Source organism: Macaca mulatta, chromosome 3, assembly GCF_049350105.2.
Source record: "Macaca mulatta isolate MMU2019108-1 chromosome 3, T2T-MMU8v2.0, whole genome shotgun sequence".
Classification (NCBI taxonomy): domain Eukaryota; kingdom Metazoa; phylum Chordata; class Mammalia; order Primates; family Cercopithecidae; genus Macaca; species Macaca mulatta.
Window position 1 is genome coordinate 35,938,439 of NC_133408.1, and position 26,953 is coordinate 35,965,391.

The window sequence follows — 26,953 nt, forward strand, 5'->3', positions numbered from 1 at the left end:
GGAGGAGCTCCGGAAGAGAAAGCTTGGAAGGACGTGTGCTTAGTACACAGAGAAAAATAGCCTGGCCTGTGCCCCGGTTGGGCGGGAGGCCTCACCTGCATGCTCCGCCGAGCCACCTCTCTCCCGAGAAGCTCAGGGAGGCAGCCCGGGCTCCACGGGCTCCCACCGCTGGGCCTGATCGAGTCTGTCACAAAAAGGACCATGTCACCTGGCTTCCCTGTCACTGCACACTCCAAGGCCCTCTCCCAGGTCCATCCAGCAGATCCACTGGCTCCCAAATCCTGACCACGGCTGCTGCGTGGCCTGAAGGGGGACTTCTCAAATGGAGCTACGAGGCCTGGCGGGCCGGGAAGGGTGGACGGTGCCTGCCATAGGCCCAGCCCCAGGCTCTTGGCTGCTGCTCCTGGGAGAAGGCCGTGCTGAGAGCTGAGGGCGACCTGCCGGCGTCTCCCCAGTTCCCATGAGTTAGCCACAGAGGCCCTTCTTTCCATCGCTGCTTTCTCCAAACAAAACAGTGGGGACGACAAGCTTTGACCTTGATGTAAAAGATATCAATGATAAAGGCCTTTTCTTACATTGTGAAAATAAACAAACCCCAAGCATATCAGCCCACACAAATCTGACGCCCGCCTGGCCATGCTCCCATCAACTGCAGAACGAGAAGCTCTAGGTGCCAAAAGGCGCAGCAGAAAGCAGAGCGCCGTCTCCGAGAGCGGGGAGCCGTGCGGCGCGATGCGCGCTCCTGCGTGGGCAGCCACGGGCCGGGGCACACTGACCTTCCTGCAACCTCCACGGATGCTGGAAGCCACTGACGCAACTCCCCAAATTTAAGTACCTATTCCACCACCTCCCACGTGGCTCCTGGGGCCTGGAGCACAGCGTTGGAGACCGCCCTGCCTTGCATGGCATTCAGGACCTTGCAGGGTCAGACACTGGCCACACCAGCCCAGCACTTCCCGACGCGCTGCTATGCACGGCCTCTCCCCCTGCGCCCGCAGAGGCCCTTCTCCATGATGACAAGGCGCAGCCTCTGCTGCTGGTCCCAGCTCCCCCTCTCACAGCAGACACACATCGAAGCCTGTCCGGCACCTCATCCAGCCTTGGCCTTGGTGAGCTACTGACCTGCCTGGGCTTCCCTTCTGAGCCATTCCTTCTGTCTCGCTACACACCATCCCCTCTCTGCGGCCCCCAGGCCTGCTGCTCGGTGTGGCAAGGGTCTTTCTCCCCAGGCAGGGCTACTCCTGCAAGTCAGGGTGTGTGTGGGAGGCATGTGTTGTTCACCTCTGCACAGGAAAAGCCAACTCCAGCTTCGGAGGGGCTCCCAGCACTGATGCTTGGTGAGCAGGTGGCGGGGCTGCCCCTCTGCCACTCTCCTCCCCCTCCCCAGGCCCGGCAACCAGTGCTTTCTCCAGCCACACTCTTCCCCTTGAAGGCCTCCAGTGCCTCCCATCGCTCCTAGGAAAGAGACTGCACACTCACCATGGCCCCCGCCCAGTCTCCAGCTCCCCCCACACCACACCCACGCTCACACACAGCCCCCCATCCCCCACCGCCATCAATCCGAACACCGCACGCAGACGTACTTGCTAGGGGAGACACCCACTGTCGCAGGACCACGTGCACCTCACAGGCTGTAACGACAGAGCCTCTAGGTGAAGAATGGCCCCCAGGTCTCTAAGACAAGGAGATGCTGATGAAGACGGAGAATACATCAGTGCCCACTCACCACTCCATCAGCCTCGTGCTCGGCCCTAGAGACGCCCACGACACACACTCAGTATCTGAACACTGAACGGCTGAATGGATGGAAACCAAACGGCTCAGACTCCGGCGGGTCCCAGAGAGGGCGATGTGTACGGCACAGCCCATGCGTGAGGAATGCTTCAGAGATGCTGGAGGAACCTTGAATCTAAAAGGCATCACAGCTGCCATGTGCAGAGCACTTCCTGGGCCTGGGTCAGCATCGCAGCTGCCATGTGCAGAGCACTTCCTGGGCCTGGGTCAGCATCGCAGCTGCCATGTGCAGAGCACTTCCTGGGCCAGACTGAAGGCATCCCTTTTCCTGCTTTACTCTCAGCAACGCTGAGAAAGGGGGCCATCCACGGGTGAACACCAGAACCCCAGGGTGTGATGAAGCAGAGGCTGCTGCCGCGGGGGGCCCAGGGGCCCACACACCAAAGCTGTGTGGCCAGGGAAGGGCGTCCTCTCCCCACCGCCACCCCCATCTCACTGCAGGGCCATTTGATGTCCCCTAGAACTGTCTCAGTCCCCTCTTCTCAGTTCCTCTGATGACCAGGAGAAACCCTGGATGCCCAGGGCCTGGCCTGCTGCAGACACTCAGAGCAGAGGAGTGGCCAGTGCAGGAAAGCCATGGCGTCCTGCCACCCCACCCTGTGCCCACAGTCACTGCCTCCCACAGTGGGTTCTAGCAGGACACCCCACCCTGTGCCCACAGTCACTGCCTGCCACAGTGGATTCTAGCAGGACACCCCGCTCTGTGCCCACAGTCACTGCCTCCCACAGTGGATTCTAGCAGGACACCCCGCTCTGTGCCCACAGTCACTGCCTCCCACAGTGGATTCTAGCAGGACACTCGGGTGGCCACACAGCCACGTTCAATCCACACTGGAAGTGGCAGTGCCAATACAGTCACTAAAGCAGAGCCAGGAGCTCCACCTGCATCTCCCTGGAAACCTCTTGCCTGAGGATCCTGACGGGTCCACAAGCCAGGGGGAGAGGAAGAGAGCTCTCGAAAAGCAGCCCGGCCTGCAGACCCTGGTCTAGGGACGCGGTGTGCAAGCAGGAGCTGGGGTGAGGGCACCCCAGGACAGGGCGGTGGCAGAGAGCTGGCAGCATGTCTGAAGCGCAGCCTGAGGGCTGCTGGACACGCCTGGCTGCCGCACTGCCTGGGCTCTGCTCTGAACCACACTCCGGGGCAGCCGTCTCGGCACAGCACTGCCACACAGCCCCTGTGGCTGCGGACCCGGCTGCAGCACCACCCCGTGATGGAGGACCTGCTCCCTTCTGAGCGTCGGGACACCGAGAGGCCCCCGCTGTCAGCGCTGGCTGGAGAAGGGCTGCTGAAGGCCCACACCAGCAGAGATGAGCGTCCCTGCAGAGAGGAACCTACGCGCATGGGATGTGACTTATACAGAAAAGCCCTTCCAGGAAGGCAGCAGAGGAGCAGGACTTCACTCCAGCCACCAACGGGGGAGCACACAGAGAAGGCCACAGGCTGGAGAGAGGGGACAGGAGGCTGCCACGACGTGTCTCCTGCACTCCCCTCCTCTGGAGAGGGCACACCTGAGCACGCGCACCTCCCCGCTGGGGACACACCTGAGCATGTGCCCTTCCTTCCTGGGGGACACACCTGAGCACACGCACCTCCCGCTGGGGGACACGCCTGAGCACGCGCACCTCCCCGCTGGGGGACACGCCTGAGCTCGCGCACCTCCCTGCTGGGGGACATGACTGAGCATGTGCACTTCCTTCCTGGGGGACACCCATGAGTGTGCCCACCTCCCCTCCCCCGGCAGGACACACCTGAGCACATCCGCCTCACTCACCCAGGACACACCCGGGCACGTCCACTTCCTCCCCCGCGGGACACACCTGGCCATGTCCACTTCCTCCCCCGCGGGACACACCTGGGCACATCCGCCTCCCCCCACCCAGGACACACCTGGGCACGTCCACTTCCTCCCCCGCAGGACACACCTGGGCATGTCCGCTCCTCTCTGGGGGACACACCTGGGCATGTCTGCTCCTCTCTGGGGGACACACATGGGCATGTCCGCTCCTCTCTGGGGGACATACCTGGGCATGTCTGCTCCTCTCTGGGGGACATACCTGAGGGTGTCCACCTCCTCTCTGGAGAACAGGAAGCTCTGTTCGGCAGAACTGGACTGAGACTTTAGCATCTTCAGCTCCATCTCCAGCTAGGAGAAAGCAAAGGACAGAGGGTTAGCCGACGTAAGTGCACCCAGGTGTGTGGGGAACCCCCGCCCAGGCCCCTGAGACCGCCCCTGGCAGCACCCCCGCCCTGGGCCGGGAGCTGGGGGAGACCTCTTTCCTGGAAGCCTGAAGCTGCCAGGCCATACAGCACTCTAACTTTGCAAACTCAAGTTCTCTCACTTGTGTCTCCTGAGTAGCAACAGATGCATAGGCTCCCGGTGGCGTGTGTGGGGCAGATGTGAGAGTCTCTGGGGAGGGGACACACAGCTGGGGAGAGAGCACACTGCAACGCTGCCGTCGGTTTGGTTTAACAGCCACCAGCCGTCATTTATTCTGCTACTTCCAGTTCCTCCATAGAACAGCGTGAGATGCTGCATCGCCCTGGAGGGAGCCTGGATTCTTCTTTTTTTTTTTTTTTTTTAAGAGACGGAGTCTCGCTCTGTCGCCCAGGCTGGAGTGCAGTGGCACAATCTCGGCTCATTGCAACTTCCACCTCGCAGGTTCAAGCGATTCTTCTGCCTCAGCCTCCCGAGTAGCCGGGACTACAGGTGCATGCTGCCACGCCTGGCTCATTTTTTGTATTTTAGTAGAGATGGGGTATCATTGTGTTCCCCAGGCTGGTCTCGAACTCCGACCTCAGGTGATTCACCCGCCTTGGCCTCCCAAAGTGCTGGGATTACAGGTGTGAGCTGTCACATCTGGCCAGGAGTGTGGATTCTAACCTGCCCCTAAACACCTGGGGTGGGAGGCGCTGGGGGCAGCAGACGGTGGGGAGGCCAGGAGCCAGAACCGACTGCAGGTTCAAGGAAGAGCAGGGCACAGATGGGGCCTGGTCAGGCAGGCTGGCGCAGGCTGAGTGGCTATGTGGGCACCAGCTCCAGGCTCTGGGGGTGCTAAGGGAGGCCCACCCAGAGACGCCCCTCACCACTCCTGGGGTGTCTCACGGACAGGATCCGATGGGCTCAGGGAGGTAAATCCTGCCCCTGGCCCAAGTCAGAACCTTGTTCCCGCCAGTCCTAACCCACTCCAAAGCCTGGCTCACCCCACCATGAAAGGAGGAGATAGGGCAGTGTGGCCTCAGGGAGGGGAAGGGAGGCGCCAGCAGGTACGAGGGCAGCCAGAGGCCCCCAGCAGTGGGGCTGCAAAGCCTGCCAGACACCCAGGTGGGATGATTCGAGGGCGATAACACCCCCTGGGCTGGGGGCCAGAGGAGCCTGGGAAAAAGGGCACGGGGAGGGGGTGTGTGCACAGCGTGTAAGGGGGCAGGATATGCTAATTGCCCTGATCTAATCACCATACATTACATGTACTGAAACATCACTATGTACCCCATAAATATGTACAATTATATGTCCATTAACAAGAAAGACCCACGGTTCAGACAACAAACACAGAAGCCCATGCCCTGAGCAGCCTCTCCCCAACTTCCAACCCCAGCACCCCAGGCCCCTGACTCTCAGCCAACCAACGTTCTGAGGTTTGAGCATATGTTCCTTCCAGAGGCTGCTGGTGTGCAAGCCAGCAACATGTCTATGTTCTTCCTCCCACCACACTTTATTTTAATAAAAATGGTAAGATGTTCTACACTTTATTTGGTACTTTGCTTTTTTCACTATATATATACATATAAATATATATACGTGTGTGTATATATATATTTTGAGACAGAGTCGCTCTGTCGCCCAGGCTCCAGCGCAGTGGTGTCATCTCGGCTCACTGCAGCTCCTGGGTTCAAGCAATTCTCCTGCCTCAGCCTCCCAAGTTGCTGGGATTACAGGTGCATGCCACCACACCCGGCTAATTTTTGTATTTTTAGTAGAGATGGGGTTTCACCATGTTGGTGAGGCTGGTTCTGAACTCCTGACCGCAAGTGATCCACCTGCCTCAGCCTCCCAAAGTGCTGGGATTACAGGTGTGAGTCGCCGCGCCTGGCCTTTTCTTCTACTTTCTAACTTATCTTTGTATACGTGATTTTAAATTTTTGTTTCCCGCCCCCTTGGCTAAATTCCGATCGACAGCAGCAGTTCTCAGTTGATTCTCTTGACACACAATCTTATCAGCAGCAAAGAGGGACAATTTTCCAATTTTCCTCCTCCTTCGCAATATGGAAACCTTGGGTTTCTTTCGCTTGTCTACTTTGGATGACTAGTGTCTCCAGAATAATACTAAATCGCAGTTGTGATACTGGACATCCTTAGGTGGCCTGTGGCTTCACTGGAGCCGAAGCCAGCACTTTCTCATTTACAGCATGTCATCTTTTGCTTCAAATAGGTATTTCCTATCATGCTGAGAAATTACCCATATATTCCTATTTTATTAAGAGTTTTTAATCAAGGCTGAATGTTGGATTTGGTCAAATGCCTTTTCAGCAAATATGAAGAGGGTGTTTTATAAATTGATACCTTAAAATCAAGCTGACAGGCTGGTCCTGGAATAAACCCTACTACATATGGTGTATTTCAACCTGCTGAGTTTCACTCCTGACATGTTAACACTGACACTGATGCATGCATGTGTGTGCATGCACACACACGCACACACGCCCACCCAGACGTGCACACGCACGCCCACACGCCCACCCAGACATGCACACGCACGCCCACATGCATACACACACAGGCTTGTAAGGCCTTTACAGTTGTTGGTGTCAATACAACACTCACTTCCAGAATGCCTTCCCCTCCTTTTCCCACAGTCTGAACTGGTTTACACAGTGTTCAAAGTATCTGCACTTCACAAACCTGGTAGAATTTTCCCATGAAACTGGCTTGGCCTGATGCATTTTCTGTTTCTTTCCTTTTGCGGTGGGGGAGAGCAGCCATGGCAACGTTGGGACAACGGTTTTCTACAATAATTGGTCTGTTTAAAATTTCTCTCTCTTCTGGAGTTGGGATTGATAGATAACATTCCCCTAAAAAGTTATTCATTTCCTACAGATTATTATTAAAATAGAATTGAGATATAATTCATAATTCTTTTTATAGAATTCAGATAAGACTCATAATTCTTTTCAATTTTTTAATTTTTGCTTTTATTTTCTTTCCCATCGAGGTATATATAATTTACACGCAGTAAAGTGCTCAATCTTATGTGCACAGCTTGATGGCTTTTTACACACGTCTACACCTTCGTATCCACCATCCAGGTCAGGACACAGAATTCTCAGCATGCCCGAACGCTCTGGCAAGCTCCTCTTCAGTCAATAGCTCGGGTAATTCGTCTTGTTTCTTATTTTGGATGGTGATACTTTCTATCAATTTTTTATTAGAACTGTGAATAATTCATGTTTTATTGGTTTTATTTCAAATAACAGGTATTTGGACTTATTTATTATTTCTACCATTTTTCACTTTCCTGTTAACTTCTGCTTTGATCTTTACAAATTCCTACCTTTTCGTTTCAATAAGGTTTATTTTCCTTTTGTTCTCTGACTTCTTGGGTTGAAGGTCTCATCCATATATTTACAAGCTTGCTTGCTGAATGATATAAATATTCAAACTTGTGAATTTAGATGGTTCCCACAGGCTCTGATGAGAAGTGTTTTCATGACAATTATTTTCTAGATTTTATGCACTTTTGAACCGTAATTCTTTGAACCAAGAATTGTTTAAGACAAAGTGTTTTGATCTGTTTGGGTTTTGTTTTTTAATTTCCAAGTGTTAGGAGCTTTATTTTCCCCGATTTTGTTCTTGATTTCACATTACACTGCAATCACAAGAAGTTGTATTAGTTCTACTTATTTTAATTTACAAAGGCTTTCTCTATTACCGAAGACACAATTAATCTTTGTGAATGTTGTTTTCTATGCGCTCCTTTAACATGAGTATATTCTCTAATTTTGGGGATCTGGGTTTTACGCACATCTATATTTTTCTGTTTTTTCCATTATTCTTTGCCCACTTGATATATCGCAGATGAGGACATAAATTCTGCTACGGGCGTCTCTGACAATTTCCCCGTGAATCTCTCATTTCTGCTTTTCCCAACAGCGGTGACACGTTATTTGGCTAACCCACCTGCACCTCGCTGTGAAAAGCGCCCATCTTTGTTTCCAAGCGGCTTCCGGCCTGAACTCACACTGCATCGAGATCACAGCTCCTGCTTTCCAGGTTCATGTCACCAGGATGCCTTTGCTTCCCGTATTTTCCAACGTTTGGTTTTGCTTTGCAATCCAATCAGGAAGTCCTTTCCTTTTAATAGGAGAGTTTAGTCCATCTATAACTTGATTTGTGTCTATTTCTGTTGTATTATGTTGTTATGCTTTCGATTTCAGAGCTTTTACATCTACGTCATTCTGTGGCCTTTTTAATCTAGTTTACTTTTTTGCGTGTAATTCTCTCGAGGCTTAGAAAAGTGTGCGTGTTTTACCCTGGTTGCTTTTATAATTCAGTTTTGTTTCACACCTATACTTTCCCACTAGACAGTACCTACTGTATCTCCTATGTTCAGTGCCTAACTAGTCAGATATATCACCCTCACTGTTTATACAGTCTGTGACGGTTCATTCCATGTGGCCACTGGACAGGACCTGGGGTATTCAGATCAAAACTCTTTCTGGGTGTGTCTGGGAGGGTTTGTGGAAGAGATCAGCATTTGAATCAGGGACTCAGCAGACTGCCCGCTGCACCATGGGCAGGCCTCCTCCAACCCCTTGAGGCCTGAATGGAATGAAAACTGGAGGAGGCCAGCGTTCCTCCCCTGCCTGCCTGGCGGCCTTAGCGGGGCAGCTCCTGTTTTCTGCCTGGGACTGGGGTTTCCACCACAGGCTCTGCCGGTTCTCACGCCTGCAGAACTGGACTGGGCACAGCACGGGCTCTTTCAGGTCTGCTGTGCGCAGATGCAGACCACGGGATCCCGGCTCCATGGCCAGGAGCCAGGCCCTCACAGTCACTCTCTTGGGATAGACCAGTCTACTGCGCCTGGTGCTCTAGGGAGCCGAACATGCAGCTCCATCCACTCTCCGCACCTGATACTACCTTTAGATGGTGTGTTTGCATCTTCGGCTCTCAACGGCGAGGACGCCATCCTCATGTTCTCTCCTCCCTCTGCCATCCTGACACTTCTTTTTGAATATATGACATGTAGCAGTTACATTTCCCAGCTTCCACATTCACTTCATCTTCCAGTTCAAGAGATGGAACTCGTGCTGCGGGTTCTTTACGTAGTTTTTCCCATGATTCGCCTCCCTGTGCATCTGGTCACCTTCCTTCCCGTGCTGCCCCGTCTCCCGCCCCGAGACCCTCCGGGTTCCGTCTCACGCACCCCCCGGCCTCACTGTCTCTTCTTGGAGCATATGCGTTCCACCAAGCTTCACAGACTCTAACACCTCGTTAACTTATTTCTTGGCAAAATGTCTGGATACAATTTTCATCTGCTCAGTGTCCACCGTTTTTCTGTGAAACTTTTTCTGCCACTTGTTTTTCTTCTTTTTCTCCTTTGCTCTTACACAAATGCATGCAGTGACCTTTACTGCTCACTGCTGAAGATGAGTTTTATTGAATCCGGCTCTGTGCACAGGTTCACAGTGGGGAAGGACAGGCCTGCTTCCTTTTATCTGAAATCCAGTGACAGTTCTGCTGTGAGTCCAATCAGCCCCCAGTAGCTCCCTCTGGCAGGAAAGAAAGGACGCTGTGAGTTTTCCTAAGAGCAAATGTTCTCTCTGCCACAGATGCGGCTTCAAGCACATGAGATGCACTTGTGTGACCCCTCAGCTCAGCACCAACCTCTCCTGCGGCTTGGGACCATGCGCCAGTCCAGGGACCCCTGTTCCAGCTGCCTCCTGGCCCCACCACCGCGAAGCCAGGGTCAGGCACTGCCTCTCATAAGGGCTCCTGCCAGCAAGGGAGTTCTACTCGGTGGCTCCCTCACGGAACTCTCTCCACCGACACTGCCCCAGGCTTCCCCGGGGATATGTCTGCTCACTGCACTCTCCTGTGCCATGGGCTGCCTGCCTCCGCCTGGGGCTTGGTTTGCAGCTGCATTTCTGTTTTGTCAAAATTTAAGTGCCATTTTGGTTTTCATGCTTCTTGTTATTTGTGGATGATTTCCAGGAAACAACGGGGAAATGCTGATGTATGCCACAATGTTCAGAGCAAAAATCAAGCCCTTTTATTTTAATGTGTAACCTTAGACTCACAACTAAGCTCCCAACTATATTCTCACAGCAGCCAATGCCTGCCCCTCGAGCATGTGCCCGACACCCCCAGCCATGCTGCAGGTCCTCCACCCACCCTGCACCTCCCCACCAGGCCGGCTCTCGCTGCCACATCCCCCTCCAGGCCCATGGCACAGGACAACAGCCACAGAGGGGCAGACCCACAACCCAAGTCCACAGGTCACCTTCCACCTACACCCCCGCTCCCATCCGCCATTGAGATCCAACTGAAATGCCACCTTCCCCACAATCTGTCCTGGTAGCTCCCTCACCCCTCCCCTGCCAGCCAGAAGTGCCCACTCCAACTCCTCTGTGGCCGCGCCCGCTACTCCACCACACCACACAGTGACTGGGCACATGACTCTCCTCCCCACTGGATGGGGCGTTCCCTGGAGGAGACATGGCAACCATGTAGGGCCCCGTTGCCAGCACAGAACCTGGCACACAGTCGGTGCTTGGGGGGCACACGGGTGGGTGGACGATGGGCACGGATGCAGCGATGGCCACTTCCCGGGCATGTCCAGTGTGTGTGCGGCCGAGCGTGGAATGGGGAGGCACTGGGGTGGGTCGAAGCAGCCGGGATGAGGCAGAGGGAGCTGCCCATGCTGAGCAGACAAGACCTACAGTCGGCTCTACTGTCCACCGATTTGAGAAGCTGTGTAGACATATCAGTAGTTACAAGCAGGAAAGCCACTGGGGAGTGGGGAAAGAGGCAGGTGGGGAAGAGCAAACGTGAGGATGGTCCCGGGGTGCTCTTGGCACCAACTGCAGCTCCCTTGCCCGGCCATCAGGCCCACATGGCAGGGCCATGGCCGCCCAGCAGCCCCGGCTCCACATCTTTTCTCCTGGGGACCCGGCAGCCGAGAGGGGAGGGTGCAGAGGGCTCCTAGTGAGGACCTGTGGGACCCACTGGCAGGGCGCAGGCCCAGGGCAGCAGCAGGTCACTCACGGGCACCTGTGCCTCCAGCCCTCGCCGTGACGACGGGGATACCACCACCTGTCCCCAGGTGGGAAACCTGGGCTCCCGGGCACGGGACCAGGTCTGAAGCTCCGACCTCCAGGGCAGCCTACAGCCTAGGGAGGAGGCTGAGCTGGCAGGAAGTCAGGCAGGCCCCTCGGAGGCAGCCTCACTGAGGACCTGTAGAATGCATACTCGTAGCCGGGGCAGGCCCACGAGAGGCAAGGAGCGGCAGAAGGCCCATGAGGGCGGGGAGACCCAGAAGGAAAGGAGTAGCAGGCAGACGGAGCAGTGTGCGGAAGCGCAGGCAGGAAGGTGGGATCCAGGAAGAGGGCACTGGGGACAAGGAGAGGGCCCTGCTAAACGCTTCCCAACATGGGGGAGAGCCCGTTCATTATTCATCCAAAGGTCACAGAGCAAGACTCACCTCTCACACCTCCCAGGGGCAACTCTGCCCCTGCATCGGGCGGCGCACACAGCAGCCTGGCCGTCCACTATTCAGGCTTTGCACACAGCAGCCCGGCCATCCCCCGATCAGGCGGCACACAGCAGCCCAGCCGTCCCCCGTTCTGGCGGCACAGAGCAGCCCAGCCGTCCACTATTCAGGCTTTGCACACAGCAGCCTGGCCGTCCACTATTCAGGCTTTGCACACAGCAGCCCGGCCGTCCCCCGATCAGGCGGCACACAGCAGCCCGGCCGTCCCCCATTCAGGCGGCACACAGCAGCCCGGCTGTCCCCACCACAGGGACCTGAGGCCCAGCCACTTTGTGGAGCGCCCAGCCTACCACACTTTAGGCACAGACAGATCAGGGCCCCACCAGTGCAGCGACAGGGCAGGGAAGCCCTCCATAGCCAGGCTTGGGGACAGGATGCTACTCTGGGCCTGGCCCAGGCACAGAGCGCTCGGTACCTAAAACCTTGTTTTCTGCGTTTACTCCCTCATGCCTGTGTTGTGGTGGCTGTGAAGTGGTGGCACAGTCCCTGACGGACTCTCCGGAGGACCCGGCCAGACTCCAGGGTGGCCCAGGCACACAGTGTGGCTGCAGAGGGCAGCGCCACGGGCCAGTCCCTGATGGACTCTCCGGAGGACCTGGCCACACTCCAGGGTGGCCCAGGCGCACAGCGTGGCTGGGGAGGACAGCGCCACAGGCAGACTTCTTGGGAAGGGCCATGATCCCACGGCAAGAGCCTGGACGACGGGATTCCCAGCCAGGGCTGCCTTCCAGGGGCCCTGAGTGTGCTCCGGGCAGTCCTAGCACTGAGCCTGTCTGTGGAAATGGTTCTCTCTGGCCACCCCCTGTGCCCGCACCAGGCTGCAGGAGGCAGGGCCATGTGTGCCTGGCCCCTCTATGCCCCTTTCCAAGGCCCACAGATGGCCATCTCCTCCCTGACAAGGCCCTGATGCCCAGCAAGACTGAGAGCCCTTCCTGGGCTGCCCCACAGGGGCCTCTCATATCATGTACCTGAGAAGGGTCTAGTATCTAGAACACATGAAGACTCTCACCACTAACCAACAAAACCCATTTACAAAGCAGGCACTGGATGGGACAGACGCTTCTCCAGAGAAAACAAACGTGGGGCCAATAAGCGCAGAGTGAGCAGCTCGGGACCACCGGCCTCAGGGGAAGGCAAACGAAGCCCACAGGAGCCACTTCACACCCGCCAGGACGGCTCTACTGAAACATGGAAAACGGCAGGCACCAGGGTCACTTCTCTCACGCCCAAGAGTGTTCATCTGTGTCCTCTTACTTATGATTAGTCTGGCTAGAGACTTGTCAATTTTATCTCACAGAAACAGATTTTGGTCTCATTTACGGAATTCAACTGTATGTTTGACTGAGACGAAGCAACCTGTTGATTTCAGGTGAGGCCAACAGGGAGAGGGGAGCAAAAAGCCGGGCATGGGCTGGGAGCCCTCAGGGTGGAAGCCACCTCACCCTGGAAGACGGAGCTTGCACAGCAGCATGTGCGCTGCCCAGACCCAACCTGGAACAGGAGTGGGGACCCTAGGAGAGCAGCCTGAGCGCAAGTACAGACATCCTGGCAGCAGCTCCAGCCTCAGTGTGGAGCAGCCTCAGTGTGGAGCAGCCTCAGTGTGGAGCAGCCTCAGTGTGGAACAGCCTCAGTGTGGAGCAGCCTCAGTGTGCAGCAGCCTCAGTGTGGACCAGCCTCAGTGTGGAGCAGCCTCAGTGTGGACCAGCCTCAGTGTGGAGCAGCCTCAGTGTGGAGCAGCCTCAGTGTGCAGCAGCCTCAGTGTGGACCAGCCTCAGTGTGGAGCAGCCTCAGTGTGGACCAGCCTCAGTGTGGAGCAGCCTCAGTGTGCAGCAGCCTCAGTGTGGACCAGCCTCAGTGTGGAGCAGCCTCAGTGTGGAGCAGCCTTAGCACAGGCTGGCTTCAGCACGGACCAGCCTCAGCGTGGCCTGGCTTCGGCATGGCCCGGCCTCAGTGTAGTCCGACGGGCCCCGTGTCCCTCTGCCTACAAGGTCCGTCCCTCCTGGAGGGCAGGTCTGGCCTGCCAGATCCACTCACAGCCCCAACCTGCATGCAACATTAATGCTAATAGTCCTTGTAGCAAACTCACTAGTGCAGCATAGCCTTTAGGAAGAGACCTTGCATTTGGTTTAATTTGGGAATATGCAGGGTGTGCTCCCAGGGGCCTTCCCTAATGCCACAAACTAACAACAAGAGGAGAAGCTGGGTAACTGACCCAACCGCAATTCTAATTCACAAGGCTACTGCTGAGTGCCAGAGTGAGGGCATCCACACACACAGGCACCCGCGCCGCCTCATCGCCCATTCATATGGCATCCCTGAGTCTCAGCTGCACCCCTTACCCCCTGTGGTAGTGAGGCTGAGGCCCAGAGCCTCACAGAGTTCTGGCTGCGAGGTGAGGGCCTGCATCCCAGGGCTCCCGGGGCTGATTCGGGCAGAGGCCCCGGGTCTCCAAGAAATGAGAGGGTGCTGAGGTCAGAGCTGGGCATCTGGGTCAGAGGCCAACTTTCTGGTCAGCTCTGCACCCTCCGGCACCGGGACGGCTTCTGGAGTGGCGCGGCTTCCTGAGGAGGCCTGGGGGGATCTTAAGTGGAGTCCACTCCCTAGTTTCCTTTCCAGCCTGGAGGAGACACAGGCACTACAGGCCACGGGCAGCCCTGTTGCTCATCCAGCCATTTCCTCGTGAGCACAGCTGGGTGCCCTAGCTGGGAAATGCTTTCTCCTCAGAAAAAAGCAGCCCAGCCGGCGGGCATGTCCCAGCCGAATGTTTGCCAGAGGCCACCATCATTTCTCAGGATGACTCCTCAGGCAGCGCCCCCAGGACCAAGCCACTGCAGAGGCAGAGCAGCTGTACTCGGAGGAACCGGGGCCTCACCACCAGGGCTGCGGTGTGCCCTGGGCCACCACTGCTGGCCTCACAAGCACCACTGGGCACCTGAGCACCTGTCCCACCAGAGCCCCACTGCTCTTGACTGCCAAGCTGGATACCCTGCTCTGTTTACACTCACAGAGGAGTGTTGGGAAGCCAGATGGGTGGTGTCTGTGCATGTGGCTTCCAAGGGCTCTAGAACCTTCGCTGGGATCACTGAGGCTGCCTCCTCAACAGGGCAGTTGTTAACACTGGGAAGGAGGCACAAGTGTCAGAAACCTTTTGAAGATGGCAACTGCTCTCTGGAGAAAAACGCATCCATGTAACAGAAATGCGTATGCAGCTGCAAGGGCTTCATGGAGAACTGAGTTCCTGCCCCGGGATGCTGGATAAAGAGCCCCTGCTTAGAAAAAAGCCTGAATTTGAACGCTCTCCCTATAGAAAGGGCCTCCTTCCCTCCTATCAGCTCCAATCCTACATCTGCCTTTGTAGGACATCTGAGGCCATCTCCTGTCCCTGTGAAGCCTCTCACTGTGGAAGTTAACTCTGCTGGGGGAGCTTGGGGAAGGCTGTCTGCCAGAGCTGCTGGCTGCATCACAGGCAAAAACAAGCCCCCAGGCGGCCCAGTTCAAGGGAAAGTCCCAGTGTCTCCAGAACAGGCAGAGGAGAGGAGGGCATGGGCTCCACGTCAGGGAGGCAGGCGGCAGGGGCGGGGCAGGTGACACCACCGTGGGCCTGAGGCCCAAAGGGCATCAGCTTATGGAAGATACTTGTAGCTGAGAAAAAGCTAAGCCAGAAAGGGCCACTGCGGAGACACGAGAAGTTTAAATCACAGGAAAATGCTTCATACTTAGGATGAGGGTAAGATGTTTCCCCTATACGGAATTACTCCCATAATTTTTCAAGATAAATGAACCAATTTCCTTTCTTGTGGTTATTGTAGACTAAATCTTTCTAAGTTTCGTGAAGTGGAATGCACGGGGGACTTCACTGCTCTGAGTCTGAAGTGCCCACCTTCTCCTCATCCCCACTCCCAACGCCCAAAAGAGGCCCCCATGGGTCACGTGGCAAGTGTGCAGCCAGCAGCAACATGTAAGTGATTGGGATTCTAAACCACCCAGGAATAACCCTAGTAAGCAGTGGGCAGGACCCACAGTGCAGGGAGGGGAGAAGGCTTCTGGGGGATCTGCACTGCGGCGAGCTTGCCTTTCCATGTCAGTCCGCAGACCAAGGCCATCCAAGAGGACTGGCAGAACCTTGGCAAGCTCCCTCTGAAGTTTACTGGAAAAAACCTTGGAGAATCTCTAAGATAATTCTGAAAGAGAAAATAACACAGAGGTCACGACGTATCAGACACACTCTGAGGCTCTGCTAGCTCACACACTGTGGCACTGGCCCAGACAGAAAACAAGCTTACACGTTCCCTCTGCACTGAGATTTTCTTCTGGTTTTTTGGAGGAGAAGCAGGGATCCAAATCCTCTACAACCAAGGCCCTGACATTATGCCTGAGAAATCTATTTTCTGGGCTAAGAACACATCTTCTCAGCCTACTGTTCCTAAAATGCGATGATCCTTGCAAGGTAATGACATTAAATCACCAGCATCTTCTCATAAGATCTTTGGAAACTGGGAAAAACTGAAAAGGCTGGGTGCTCACACTGGGAAAGGGGACAGAGGGAAGACGAAGCGTCCCCGTCCCACCTGTCCCTGCTCAGCCCTCAGCAGATGCTTTAAAACCCCAGCTGAATGCCTGGCCCTGGGCTAGTGCTGGAGCCCCAGAAAGCCCTGGGGTCCCGCCCTGGTGGATTTCACAGACGGCCTGATACGAGGAAGCCCCCTGCAATCGCACTGGCCACAGGGTCTGGGGTCAGCCTGCCTGGGTGTGAACCCTGGAGCACACTCTGCCACTGCCGGTTCGAACACGGGCAGGTCACTCATCCTGGCTGCACCTGTTCCTTGTCTGAGCATCTGGGGCCACAACCAGCTTGTGGGTTTGCTGCCAGGGTCGCAGTGGGAGAATCTGTGTAAACAACAAGTGTGCCCACGTGACACGGTGAGCACCAGCGCACACTGGCTTCGCATGTGCCACCGCCACGCCCAGGGCAGCACAGTGATGGCGGCGATGGTGAGGGTGCGGGCCCCGTGTGGGCAGGGAGGGAAGAGCATGTCTGCGATGCAGGGGCAGCGGCAGCGGTCCAGCTCGGTTCCCAGGGATCCTGAGGCTCCGCTAGACTGAAAAGACGTCCTCGGAGCAGGAGTAGCACAGAGACTGTTTGAAAGGGCGTGAGAAGATGCGCTCAGAGGGCGGGGACGTCACTGTGGGCAGGGCAGGCCTATCAGGCACTGAGGGACCAGGCAGAGACCACCCAGTAGGAGGATGGGGCAGGGCAGGGAGTGCCCACTGGGTCTCACACAGCAGGAAGGAGGTGGGCCCGTGCACAGACTGTGTGCTCCCGCTCCCATGCTGAAATCCTAGGAGGGAGCCCAGGGGAGGTGAGGAGGCCATGGGGCAGAGCCTCAGGGAGGGGACTGGCACCCTCATAAAAGGGACCCCAGAGCTCCCTCGTGCCTCCCACCGTGGGAGGACACAGTGAGAGGGCGCCATCTGGAACCAGGCAGCCTCAGCAGACACCAGACTGGTCAGTTCCCGATCCTGGACTTCCAGCCTCCAGAACTGTGAGCAACAAACATCTGCTGGGGTTTTGTTTTATTGTATTTATTTTTTAAATAGAGACGAGGTCTCACTCTGTTGCCCAGGCCAGTCTTGAACTCCTGAGCTCAAGAGATCCACCCGCCTCCACCTCCCAAAGTGCTGGGATTACAGGCGAGAGCCACTGCGCCCAGCCAACATCTGCTACTTTAAGCAGCCCGGTCTGTGGTGCTCTCGTGAGGGCAGCTGAATAGACAGATGCGCAGCCACAGGGTCTCTGTTCCCTCAGACAACGGCCTGGAAGAGGCGCTCAGCAAGTGCCTGAATGCAAGAGGCATTTAGAGCAAAGGTTGCTCCACGTGACACTTGCTGTGGGCCAGCGATTCCTTCCGCTCTGTGGAGGAGCCTCGGGGCACGCACTGAGGATGAGGCTGGAGCAGGGAAACCTGAGCTGACCAATGGGCAGCGAGCCTGGAACCAGCCCCGGGGCTGCTGAGGAAGATCAGGCCCCTGTTCTCACCCAGAATCGCTTCCCAGAACAGCCTGGATCTTTCCAGCACGTGAACTCACTTAGCTTTGTGAGACTCCAGGGAGGCTCCCCCTTCCTCTCTCCACCCTAAGGAACAGGCAGTGAAGCACCTGCTGGTGGCCACACAGCAAGAGAGGCGACAGGTGTGGCTGCGGGAAGGGACCAGTTGTGTGGGACGCAAGGGTGGGCGCAGGAGCCCCAGGAGGGGAGGGAGGGTCCCGGCCTGTGTGGGAGAGAAGGGTGGGCGCAGGAGCCGCAGGCGGGGGCCCAGGAGAGGCCGCCTCCAGGGCTGGAGGGGAGGAGAGTCAGCTGAGGACACAGTCTCAGACTTTGAGCCATTCCCCAGACCTGCCCCAGACACATCCCTGGCCCCAAAGAGCCTCTCCAAGCTCAGGACACCTGCACACCAGGGCACGTGGGGACACACATGCTGGTGCAGTGTTAACTGAACGTTCTGCCAGGAATCAGGAGGCTGCCACCAGCCACACAGAACCCCAGTACCAGCAGCGAGCCCCTGCAGCATGCCCCACACACGAAGCACTCCGGTCAGAAGTAGGGCTCAGTCGTGCAGCAGGATGGATCCAGAAGGTGAAATGAGGCACTGTCAGTTACCAAACCAGGAGGCTCTCATGATCACTCATCTGGAGGCACTGGCCATGCTGGTGGATGTGACTAGACAGATTCTGGGCAGGGCACAGCCACGAGGACTGGCACTGAGGAGGGGCTCACAGCTGTCTGGTCGATCCTCAGTATCAGCACCAGTGAGGACAGAGGCACCAACCACGTCTCCCATGCTTGTGGGGCCCTGCAGGTCTACACACGGCTCCTGGGTGTGCAGGGTCCCCGCCGGGTCTACGCACGGCTCCTGGGTGTGCAGGGTCCCCCCCCGGGTCTACGCACAACTCCTGGGTGTGCAGGGTCCCCCCCCCGGGTCTACGCACGACTCCTGGGTGTGCAGGGTCCCCCCGGGTCTACACACGGCTCCTGGGTGTGCAGGGTCCCCCCGGGTCTACACACAACTCCTGGGTGTGCAGGGTCCCCCCCGGGTCTACACACGGCTCCTGGGTGTGCAGGGTCCCCCCGGGTCTACACACGGCTCCTGGGTGTGCAGGGTACCCCCGGGTCTACACACAACTCCTGGGTGTGCAGGGTCCCCCCGGGTCTACACACGACTCCTGGGTGTGCAGGGTCCCCCCAGGTCTACACACGGCTCCTGGGCAGGCAGGGTCCCCCCCAGGGTCTACATACAGCCCTCGGGCATGCAGGGTCTCCCTGGATCTACACACGGCTCCTGGGTGTGCAGGGTCCCCCCGGGTCTACACATGGCTCCTGGGCAGGCAGGGTGCCCCCCAGGGTCTACATACAGTCCTTAGGTGTGCATGGCCCTACAGGCTACACACAGGCCTCACTGGGAGTCTCTTCAGGGCAAGCTTTGCCGGTGTCCTCACCGTCCCATGAGAAGCCAGAGGCTCTGAGAGCCACACGGACCACAAGCTCCTGCACGGGAGACCCCAGAGAGCCTAGGGCTTCTCCATGGGGCCCACGGGACCTGCCCTGCTCATAGTCGCCAGATTTCAGAATCCGTCTGTAAAGCACTTGCTGCTAGGCCCAACTCAGAGGGGGCCTCAACACCCTGCCCATTTCAGAGATGGACAAAGAAGGGTGGGGGATGGGAAGCGGCCTGGCTGGGCCTCAGTGCTGTGGTAGCCACGGCCCTTGGTGGGGCAGACTCGGCACAGGGTGCCCCTGGGAGCAAGGAGCAGGATGAGAGGGGCCACAAAGGGAAATCAGGAATCAAGGAAGATGCTGCTTAATCAGAGTTGAGAGCAGCATAATTCCCTCTAAATCAGAAAATAAATCTTCACTCCCCACTCCCCAAAGTATATAAAATATTAGAGGACTTTTTATAGCTGTAATCAAAAGCCTCCTATCTCCAGCCACTGCGGGCCTAGCTAATGAGAGGGGTTTGCTAATGATACAAGGATGGCCCAAGAAATCTCTCCCTGCGATATTAATTGCATTTAAAGAAGAAACCATGAATTGTACTTATGCTTACTAATTAGTACGGGTTTGCTAATTAATAAGAAAGTCAGAGTACCTTTGTCTTGTCACTGGCAATTAACTGAAGATTTAACTTTTTCTTTTTTCTCTCTTTTCTCCTTTCCTAAATAACAAAATGACTTTGGGTTGGAAAATAGTGGGTAAAGGAGCTGCAGGCTGGGAGACAGGACGGGTACCAGGGCCACGTCCCAGACCATTGTGGACAGAAGGCGTGAGCGACGCAGTCAGCCCTGCCTGGAATATGGCTTCTCCACACAAGCCCTGAGGGTGCAGACCACCTAGGCCCCAGCCTTTCCAGGAACAGGGGAGCCCCTTCCCCAGACAGCAACCACTGCCAAGCCAGTCACAGGGAACTGGGTGGGAGGGGCCTCAGAGCTAGAACCAGGGGTGACTCCAGCCATCCCAGCTCAGGGCGAGCTCCCGCTCTGGTTCCTCCACCACAAAATGAAAAGGGAGTCAGGCTGTCCCACAGCCCAGAGACCCCTTCAGACAGGACCATGCGCCTGCACCTATAATCCCCGGGGAAGAAGCCAGGACAGTGAGGGCTCCGGGTCACATGGAGAAGGGGCGACCTGGAGCCCAGGGCTGCACAGCCCAGTGAGGTGGTGGGGGGCAGGGGAGGGAGGCCACTGGCATTCAGGCATGCCTGGCAGGGGCCAGCGCCAACCACGGTGCCTGTGGCCCCCTTGCCTGGCACTGCTCTCCCCAGTACCTCCTCTGAAGGGCTCTGCATGGCAAGAGGGGCACAGAGCCAACGAGACTCCTCCTCTCATCCCTCGGGAGCCCATCTGGAGGGCCTATGGCTCCAAACAAAGGATGGGGGCCAGGAACAGGAGCTCAACCCGGGGAGGGGTAAAATCACGATCCTGCTTGGGGGCAATCCTCCCACCACCAAATTCGAAGTCCAATGCTACAGCTTGGGGCCCAGGCATTAGAGCTTAAACACTGCTGTGTACAATGAATAAGGAACAGAAACTCTATGGGCTAAAAAAGAAAAAACACAGGTTGAAAAGCAGCCAAACCTCCAGCCCAGCGCTGCACCAAGTGCTCCTCACAGTCCCCTGACCAGACCCAGAGATCCAGGGAAGCCAGCACTCCAGAGGCGGCCACACCCACCCCGCCCGAAGGCCCAAGACCCGTTTCCAGCTCCCTCCCCACGAAAGAGGCCTGGAGTGAGCGGTTCCTCCAAAACCACCTGCAGCCGGAGAAGGGCCGGCGCCCGGGCCAAGGTGCAGCTGGAGAAGGGCCAACACCCGGGCCAAGGTGCCAGCTCCGAGGCATCCATGCCTCTGTTGGATGTGGGGAGTCCACGCTCCAGAGCAGCTGTGGGCGCCAGGCAGATGGCTCAGCCATAATGCTGAGGGCTTGGCCTGCGCTCAGACAACTCCATTTCTAACCCTCCTGGCCTCCTGCACACGCGGAAGCGTGGCCTCCGGGCGCGTTTCAATTCAGGCCAACAGTGAGGCAGCTGGCGTCATGATACACAGAACACCAGGGTCTCCACAGGGCATCTTCAGATGGGAGCATCCCTCCTCAAACAGCACCCACCCCACCCCAGGCTGCTCCAGAGGCAACAGGAAAAGGGACCTCACTGAAGCGTCCAGAAAGCTCAGTCACTGAGAAGGAAGCACCGACAGAGGAAGGCCCTGGGCGCGCCCCCCACCAACCCCCTGCCAACCCCCCACACAGGCGGAAGAGGGCCCTGTCATCCTTCCTGAACACCTGCACTCAGGGGAACCAGACCCCAAGTCCACAGAGCCCCCTAACCCCGCTCACTGCCAGACACCAGACCCCACAGTCCAGAGCCCCCCAACCCCGCTCACTGCCAGGCACCAGACCCCACAGTCCACAGAGCCCCCCAACCCACTCACTGATGGACACCAGACCCCACAGTCCACAGAGCCCCCCAACCCACTCACTGATGGACACCAGACCCCACAGTCCACAGAGCCCCCCAACCCACTCACTGATGGACACCAGACCCCACAGTCCACAGAGCCCCCCAACCCACTCACTGATGGACACCAGACCCCACAGTCCACAGAGCCCCCCAACCCACTCACTGGACACCAGACCCCACAGTCCACAGAGCCCCCCAACCCACTCACTGATGGACACCAGACCCCACAGTCCACAGAGCCCCCCAACCCACTCACTGATGGACACCAGACCCCACAGTCCACAGAGCCCCCCAACCCACTCACTGATGGACACCAGACCCCACAGTCCACAGAGCCCCCCAACCCACTCACTGATGGACACCAGACCCCACAGTCCACAGAGCCCCCCAACCCACTCACTGATGGACACCAGACCCCACAGTCCACAGAGCCCCCCAACCCACTCACTGGACACCAGACCCCACAGTCCACAGAGCCCCCCAACCCACTCACTGGACACCAGACCCCACAGTCCACAGAGCCCCCCAACCCACTCACTGATGGACACCAGACCCCACAGTCCACAGAGCCCCCCAACCCACTCACTGGACACCAGACCCCACAGTCCACAGAGCCCCCCAACCCACTCACTGGACACCAGACCCCACAGTCCACAGAGCCCCCCAACCCACTCACTGATGGACACCAGACCCCACAGTCCACAGAGCCCCCCAACCCACTCACTGATGGACACCAGACCCCACAGTCCACAGAGCCCCCCAACCCACTCACTGATGGACACCAGACCCCACAGTCCACAGAGCCCCCCAACCCACTCACTGATGGACACCAGACCCCACAGTCCACAGAGCCCCCCAACCCACTCACTGATGGACACCAGACCCCACAGTCCACAGAGCCCCCCAACCCACTCACTGGACACCAGACCCCACAGTCCACAGAGCCCCCCAACCCACTCACTGGACACCAGACCCCACAGTCCACAGAGCCCCCCAACCCACTCACTGATGGACACCAGACCCCACAGTCCACAGAGCCCCCCAACCCACTCACTGGACACCAGACCCCACAGTCCACAGAGCCCCCCAACCCACTCACTGGACACCAGACCCCACAGTCCACAGAGCCCCCCAACCCACTCACTGATGGACACCAGACCCCACAGTCCACAGAGCCCCCCAACCCACTCACTGATGGACACCAGACCCCACAGTCCACAGAGCCCCCCAACCCACTCACTGATGGACACCAGACCCCACAGTCCACAGAGCCCCCCAACCCACTCACTGATGGACACCAGACCCCACAGTCCACAGAGCCCCCCAACCCACTCACTGATGGACACCAGACCCCACAGTCCACAGAGCCCCCCAACCCACTCACTGGACACCAGACCCCACAGTCCACAGAGCCCCCCAACCCACTCACTGGACACCAGACCCCACAGTCCACAGAGCCCCCTAACCCACTCACTGAAGCAGGAGCATCTTTCAGGCCTGCCCTGAGCCGTCTCAGATGAAGGCAGAGGAATGGAAACGGAGTCTCAGACCTGCCATTAAACAATACAGTTATGATGCGTTCCCCTGCAAATTCCCTCAGCAGTGAAAGCTCACAGCAGAACACAGGGAGGAAAATAAACAAAACAATAGCCCCCCAGTATTTCTACAGCCTGAAGAGAAACATGGTTCATACTCCAATTTTAAAACCCAGACCCAAGAAAGGCCTGTCCTGGAGCCCCCAACAGCCTGCTTTTCCTTCCGCTGAGCCAAGTGTCACATCCCCGCCTCCCTCCCTCCACTGTGCTCCCCTGGCAAACCTGCTCGAGCGAACCCCCATTCCCCGGCGACTGTGTCTGCCGGGAAGCACCTGAGCGTGGCAGACAGAAGCCTGCCATCCAACCTGGCTCCAAGTTCACACCACAAACCTCAGCGGGACTGCTGGGACTCTCACAGGCCAGTCCACCTCATGCCCACTTCAGGAAGAGACAGGAAGCTCCAGCAACCTGCTGGTCCCCGTCCACTTCAATGCCCCTCTACTGCCCCAGCCCTACCTCACGCCTGTCACTACAGCGAGGCTCCCATCAGCATAAACCGCTCTCCCACTGCCCGTCGGGTGAAACAAATCTCCCTCCGGCTCCAGGCCCAGCCCCTGAGCAGGCCCTTCTGTGCCTCCCTCTCTTTAACGAACCGCCGGCTGCAGGGCCCAGGGTAATCCTCTGTTCTCCTCTGGGTCCTCTCTGCAGTCTGACTGTCCCCTGAAAACACTTCCTTCTCCAGGGCTCTGTGAATGGACCTGCCCTCCACGGAGTCCAAAAACTCACGGCGCTCCCCAAGACTAGATGCCAGGACGCTGGAACGCCCCGAAGAGGCTTGAGCCTCCGGTTCTGACTTCTCTGCTACCTACTCATTCCCGACAATTGAAATACCATGCAGAGCGGATGGGCACCTCTGACCCCAGGGCACTGACTCAAAGCCTCCAGCCCTGTGCACCCAACGTGTGGCAGGCATGAGACTCCCACACTTCACCCCCAACTCCCCGCCCCATACCATGAGCCTACCCAGGGCAGAATGCTGAAGCCATCCTCGATTCCTGGCCCTCACGCTCTCTACCTCACCCGCATCTCCCTTCAACACAGCCGACTCGGACCACACCTCCGCACCCCACTGCAGTCCTAGGCCAGGGCACCTGTGTCTCCCAGCCCGGCCAGCCCCAGCCCTGCCAGTTCCCACCCCCTGCGGCCCTACACAGAGCAGCCAGGCATCCTTTATGAATGGACACCAGGTTGCGTCATCACCTACTCCACCCACGAAACCACAGCCCTGCCGTGACCACACGGGGCCCACAAGGTCAGACTACCAACCACCATGGGCCCCGCTTCTGTCACCCCGAACCTCGCTGTTGGGTCCCGGGCCCTGCCTGCCCCGCTACTTCCACCACCAACAGTCGGGTCCCCCAGGCTTGGCTCAGGACGCTCTGCAGAACGGCCCCGGGAAACTGTGGCTCCTGCGTTTGCCACCACCGGAAGTTCTGTCCTTCACTCTCCTATGGGCCACTGACTACTCACTCGGCAACAGTGCGCCTCCAGAGGGCAGGAGCCTGTGTTGCTGGCTGCCGCGTCCCCAGCACCGAGAGGAATGTCCTTAAGCAGCTGCTGAGTGAACAGCGACTGTTCTGGAGCCTCAAGGCAGCTGTCACCAGCCTGCCTGGCCTTGGTCCTGCGGATGCTGGCTCTGCCCAGACCCAGACCCGTGCGGTGCCCTGCTGCTGCCTCTCTGTGCCACTGGTAGCTTCTTCCAGGGTCTCGGCAGACAACCCTCGCCCATTCCCAGCCTAGGCCCTGGTGCCTGTACCACTTAAGAGGGTGATTTCCAACCCCATTCGACCCTGCCCTATGGGAAGGGCCTGTAACCATGGCCACAGCCACAATCGCCACAGGCTGTGCAGCCGGCCCCAGAATCTGTCAAGCGATGAACCCTCGGCACACCCCTGCCAGGTGGAGGCCCTGAGAGCCAGGACACCAGCTCCCAGTCACGAGCCGGCAAGCAAGGACGCCCAGATGGGAGCCTCGACCTGGGCTGCAGGCCCTGGGGTCCGTACAATGCTGACAGCTGCTCCGCCTGCGACCCAGGCCAGCCTGACGGGTGGCCTGGGACAGAATATGCAGCCACACGCACGCACACATGCCCCAGGGCCGTCCGTGTCCTTCACAGACATGGCCAAGGCCAGGGCAGCATGGACGGAACCTACACTTTGTTTAGGCCAAAACGCTTCAGAAGCAAAGCCCATTTGTTCCCTACGACAGTGGGCAGCTTTTTAACACTGGAGGTCCGGAAACCAGGAGAGGCTGCCTGGCGCCCCACGGCCCACACTGTGGCCCCACCCAGGCTCGGAGGCAGCCAAACCAGCGAGAGTGGGGCCGATGTGGGCTGAGGAGAAAACAGCTTAAAAGCACACCTGCCGCATTCACAGACGGCAGAGAAGCACTCACTGGAGACGTCCCTCTCTCGGTCAGGACCCATACTGAGTGACGCCCGAGCCCCAGCTGAGGCACTGTCTCACTAGGGACTCGGGTCCTGTGCGGTCAGGACAGGGGTCCACGAAGCCACAGCACCGATGCCTAGCTCGCTACAGACCCCTCGCGGGCTCGCACACCTGCTTTGCCTCTGACACCGCGGCCTCATGCGGCAAACATGTCACTGCCCCCTTGCCACAAACACGGTGGTGGGGCCCGAGGGGCTGTGCTCTGCCCAGGCGTGCGCCACCTGTCACTGGTAGAGATGGGAGTCAGGCTCCTCACACACCCTTCCCCCCTCAACACAGCTTCCAACGACAGAGGAGGCAGCCATGCACTGGTGCCTGCCGCCTAAGGGCTTACGGGGACAGGCGTCCCTGCCCAGACCCAGGGTCCAGGTGTCCTGAATCCCAGCCACTCCTGTGTCTGACTCACCATGTCTGCTCTTTGTTTCTGGCCTCCCAGCTCCTCCAGGGCCTGCGACAGCTGAGCCTGCAAGACAAGATAGGATTCGGCCTGAGACTGGGTGGGCCAGGACCCATTTCTAGGACTGCGGGGAACACAAACCCCACCACCCCGCAGCCTCCACTCCCTATGGAGCAACGGGACCCAGGAGCTGGGCAGTGGGCAGCCAGAGGGTGGGCGGGGCCAGCAGAGCCACTCCGTGAGGCCCAGAGCCAACTGATGGAGACAGAGACAGAGCGGGCAGAGGGTGGCCAGAGGAGTGTCAGGGGCCAGTGTGGCCGCCCCACGAGGCCCAGAGCCCACTGATGGAGATGGAGACCGAGTGGGCTGCGGGAGGCTTGACAGAACCGAGGTCCATTCTAAAAACCTCTCTCAGGAAACTGACTGTGAATAGGGGGCCAGGGGTGGGCCCAAGAGGGACTGTGGAATTGGGGAAAGACGGAGGGAAAGGTTCAGCATGGCACTTTCGATCAGAGGGACTCAATTCACTCTCCCTGGCAGGCTCATGCTTAAAGAACAGAATCAGGTGACTTTCCTGGCAGAGGCCCCACCTCAGAGCATCTCCGCCGCCATAGCCACCCCCAAGCAGGACCCCGACCCAGGCGGGAAGGGTCTCCTGCCCCCACACACTCCCCAAAGGGCACAAGGCTTGACCCCACAGTAAGGGTAGAAAAGCCAGCAATGAAAAGCCAGCCACCTCCTCCTCACAGGCCTCATGGAACAGCAAGGCTGGGCCTTGTTGTAGTGCTGGGACATCAGCAGTTCGGCTTCCTGCTGGGGACAGTGACCCTGCACCCACGACCTGCACGGTGCACGGGGCTCAGGACCTCGGAGACCCCTGCCCTGGGCCTCTGCCCCTGCGGTTCCTGCCTTCCCCCACATCCTCTGCGTCTGCCCCTTCCTGAC

At 57.9% G+C, this 26,953-nt stretch overlaps 1 protein-coding gene across 44 annotated transcripts in view; it reads right to left on the reverse strand.

Annotated features, from left to right (window-relative positions):
* The window catches only part of MAD1L1 (mitotic arrest deficient 1 like 1), a 423,997-nt gene that overhangs the window by 161,060 nt on the left and 235,984 nt on the right, over nucleotides 1–26,953 (reverse strand). For 25 of the 44 annotated variants that reach the window (XM_015133164.3, XM_015133165.3, XM_077995966.1 and 22 more), the window contains 2 exons: nucleotides 26,018–26,074; nucleotides 3,850–3,938 (listed from right to left, as the gene is read on the reverse strand). In XM_015133164.3, coding sequence (XP_014988650.2) covers nucleotides 3,850–3,938; nucleotides 26,018–26,074 — 146 coding nt within the window. Of the gene's footprint in view, nucleotides 1–3,816; nucleotides 3,939–9,229; nucleotides 13,050–23,043; nucleotides 23,115–24,634; nucleotides 24,850–26,017; nucleotides 26,075–26,953 lie in introns of those variants that run through there. The other 19 variants (XM_077995957.1, XM_077995967.1, XM_077995950.1 and 16 more) reach the window with 6 other exon arrangements.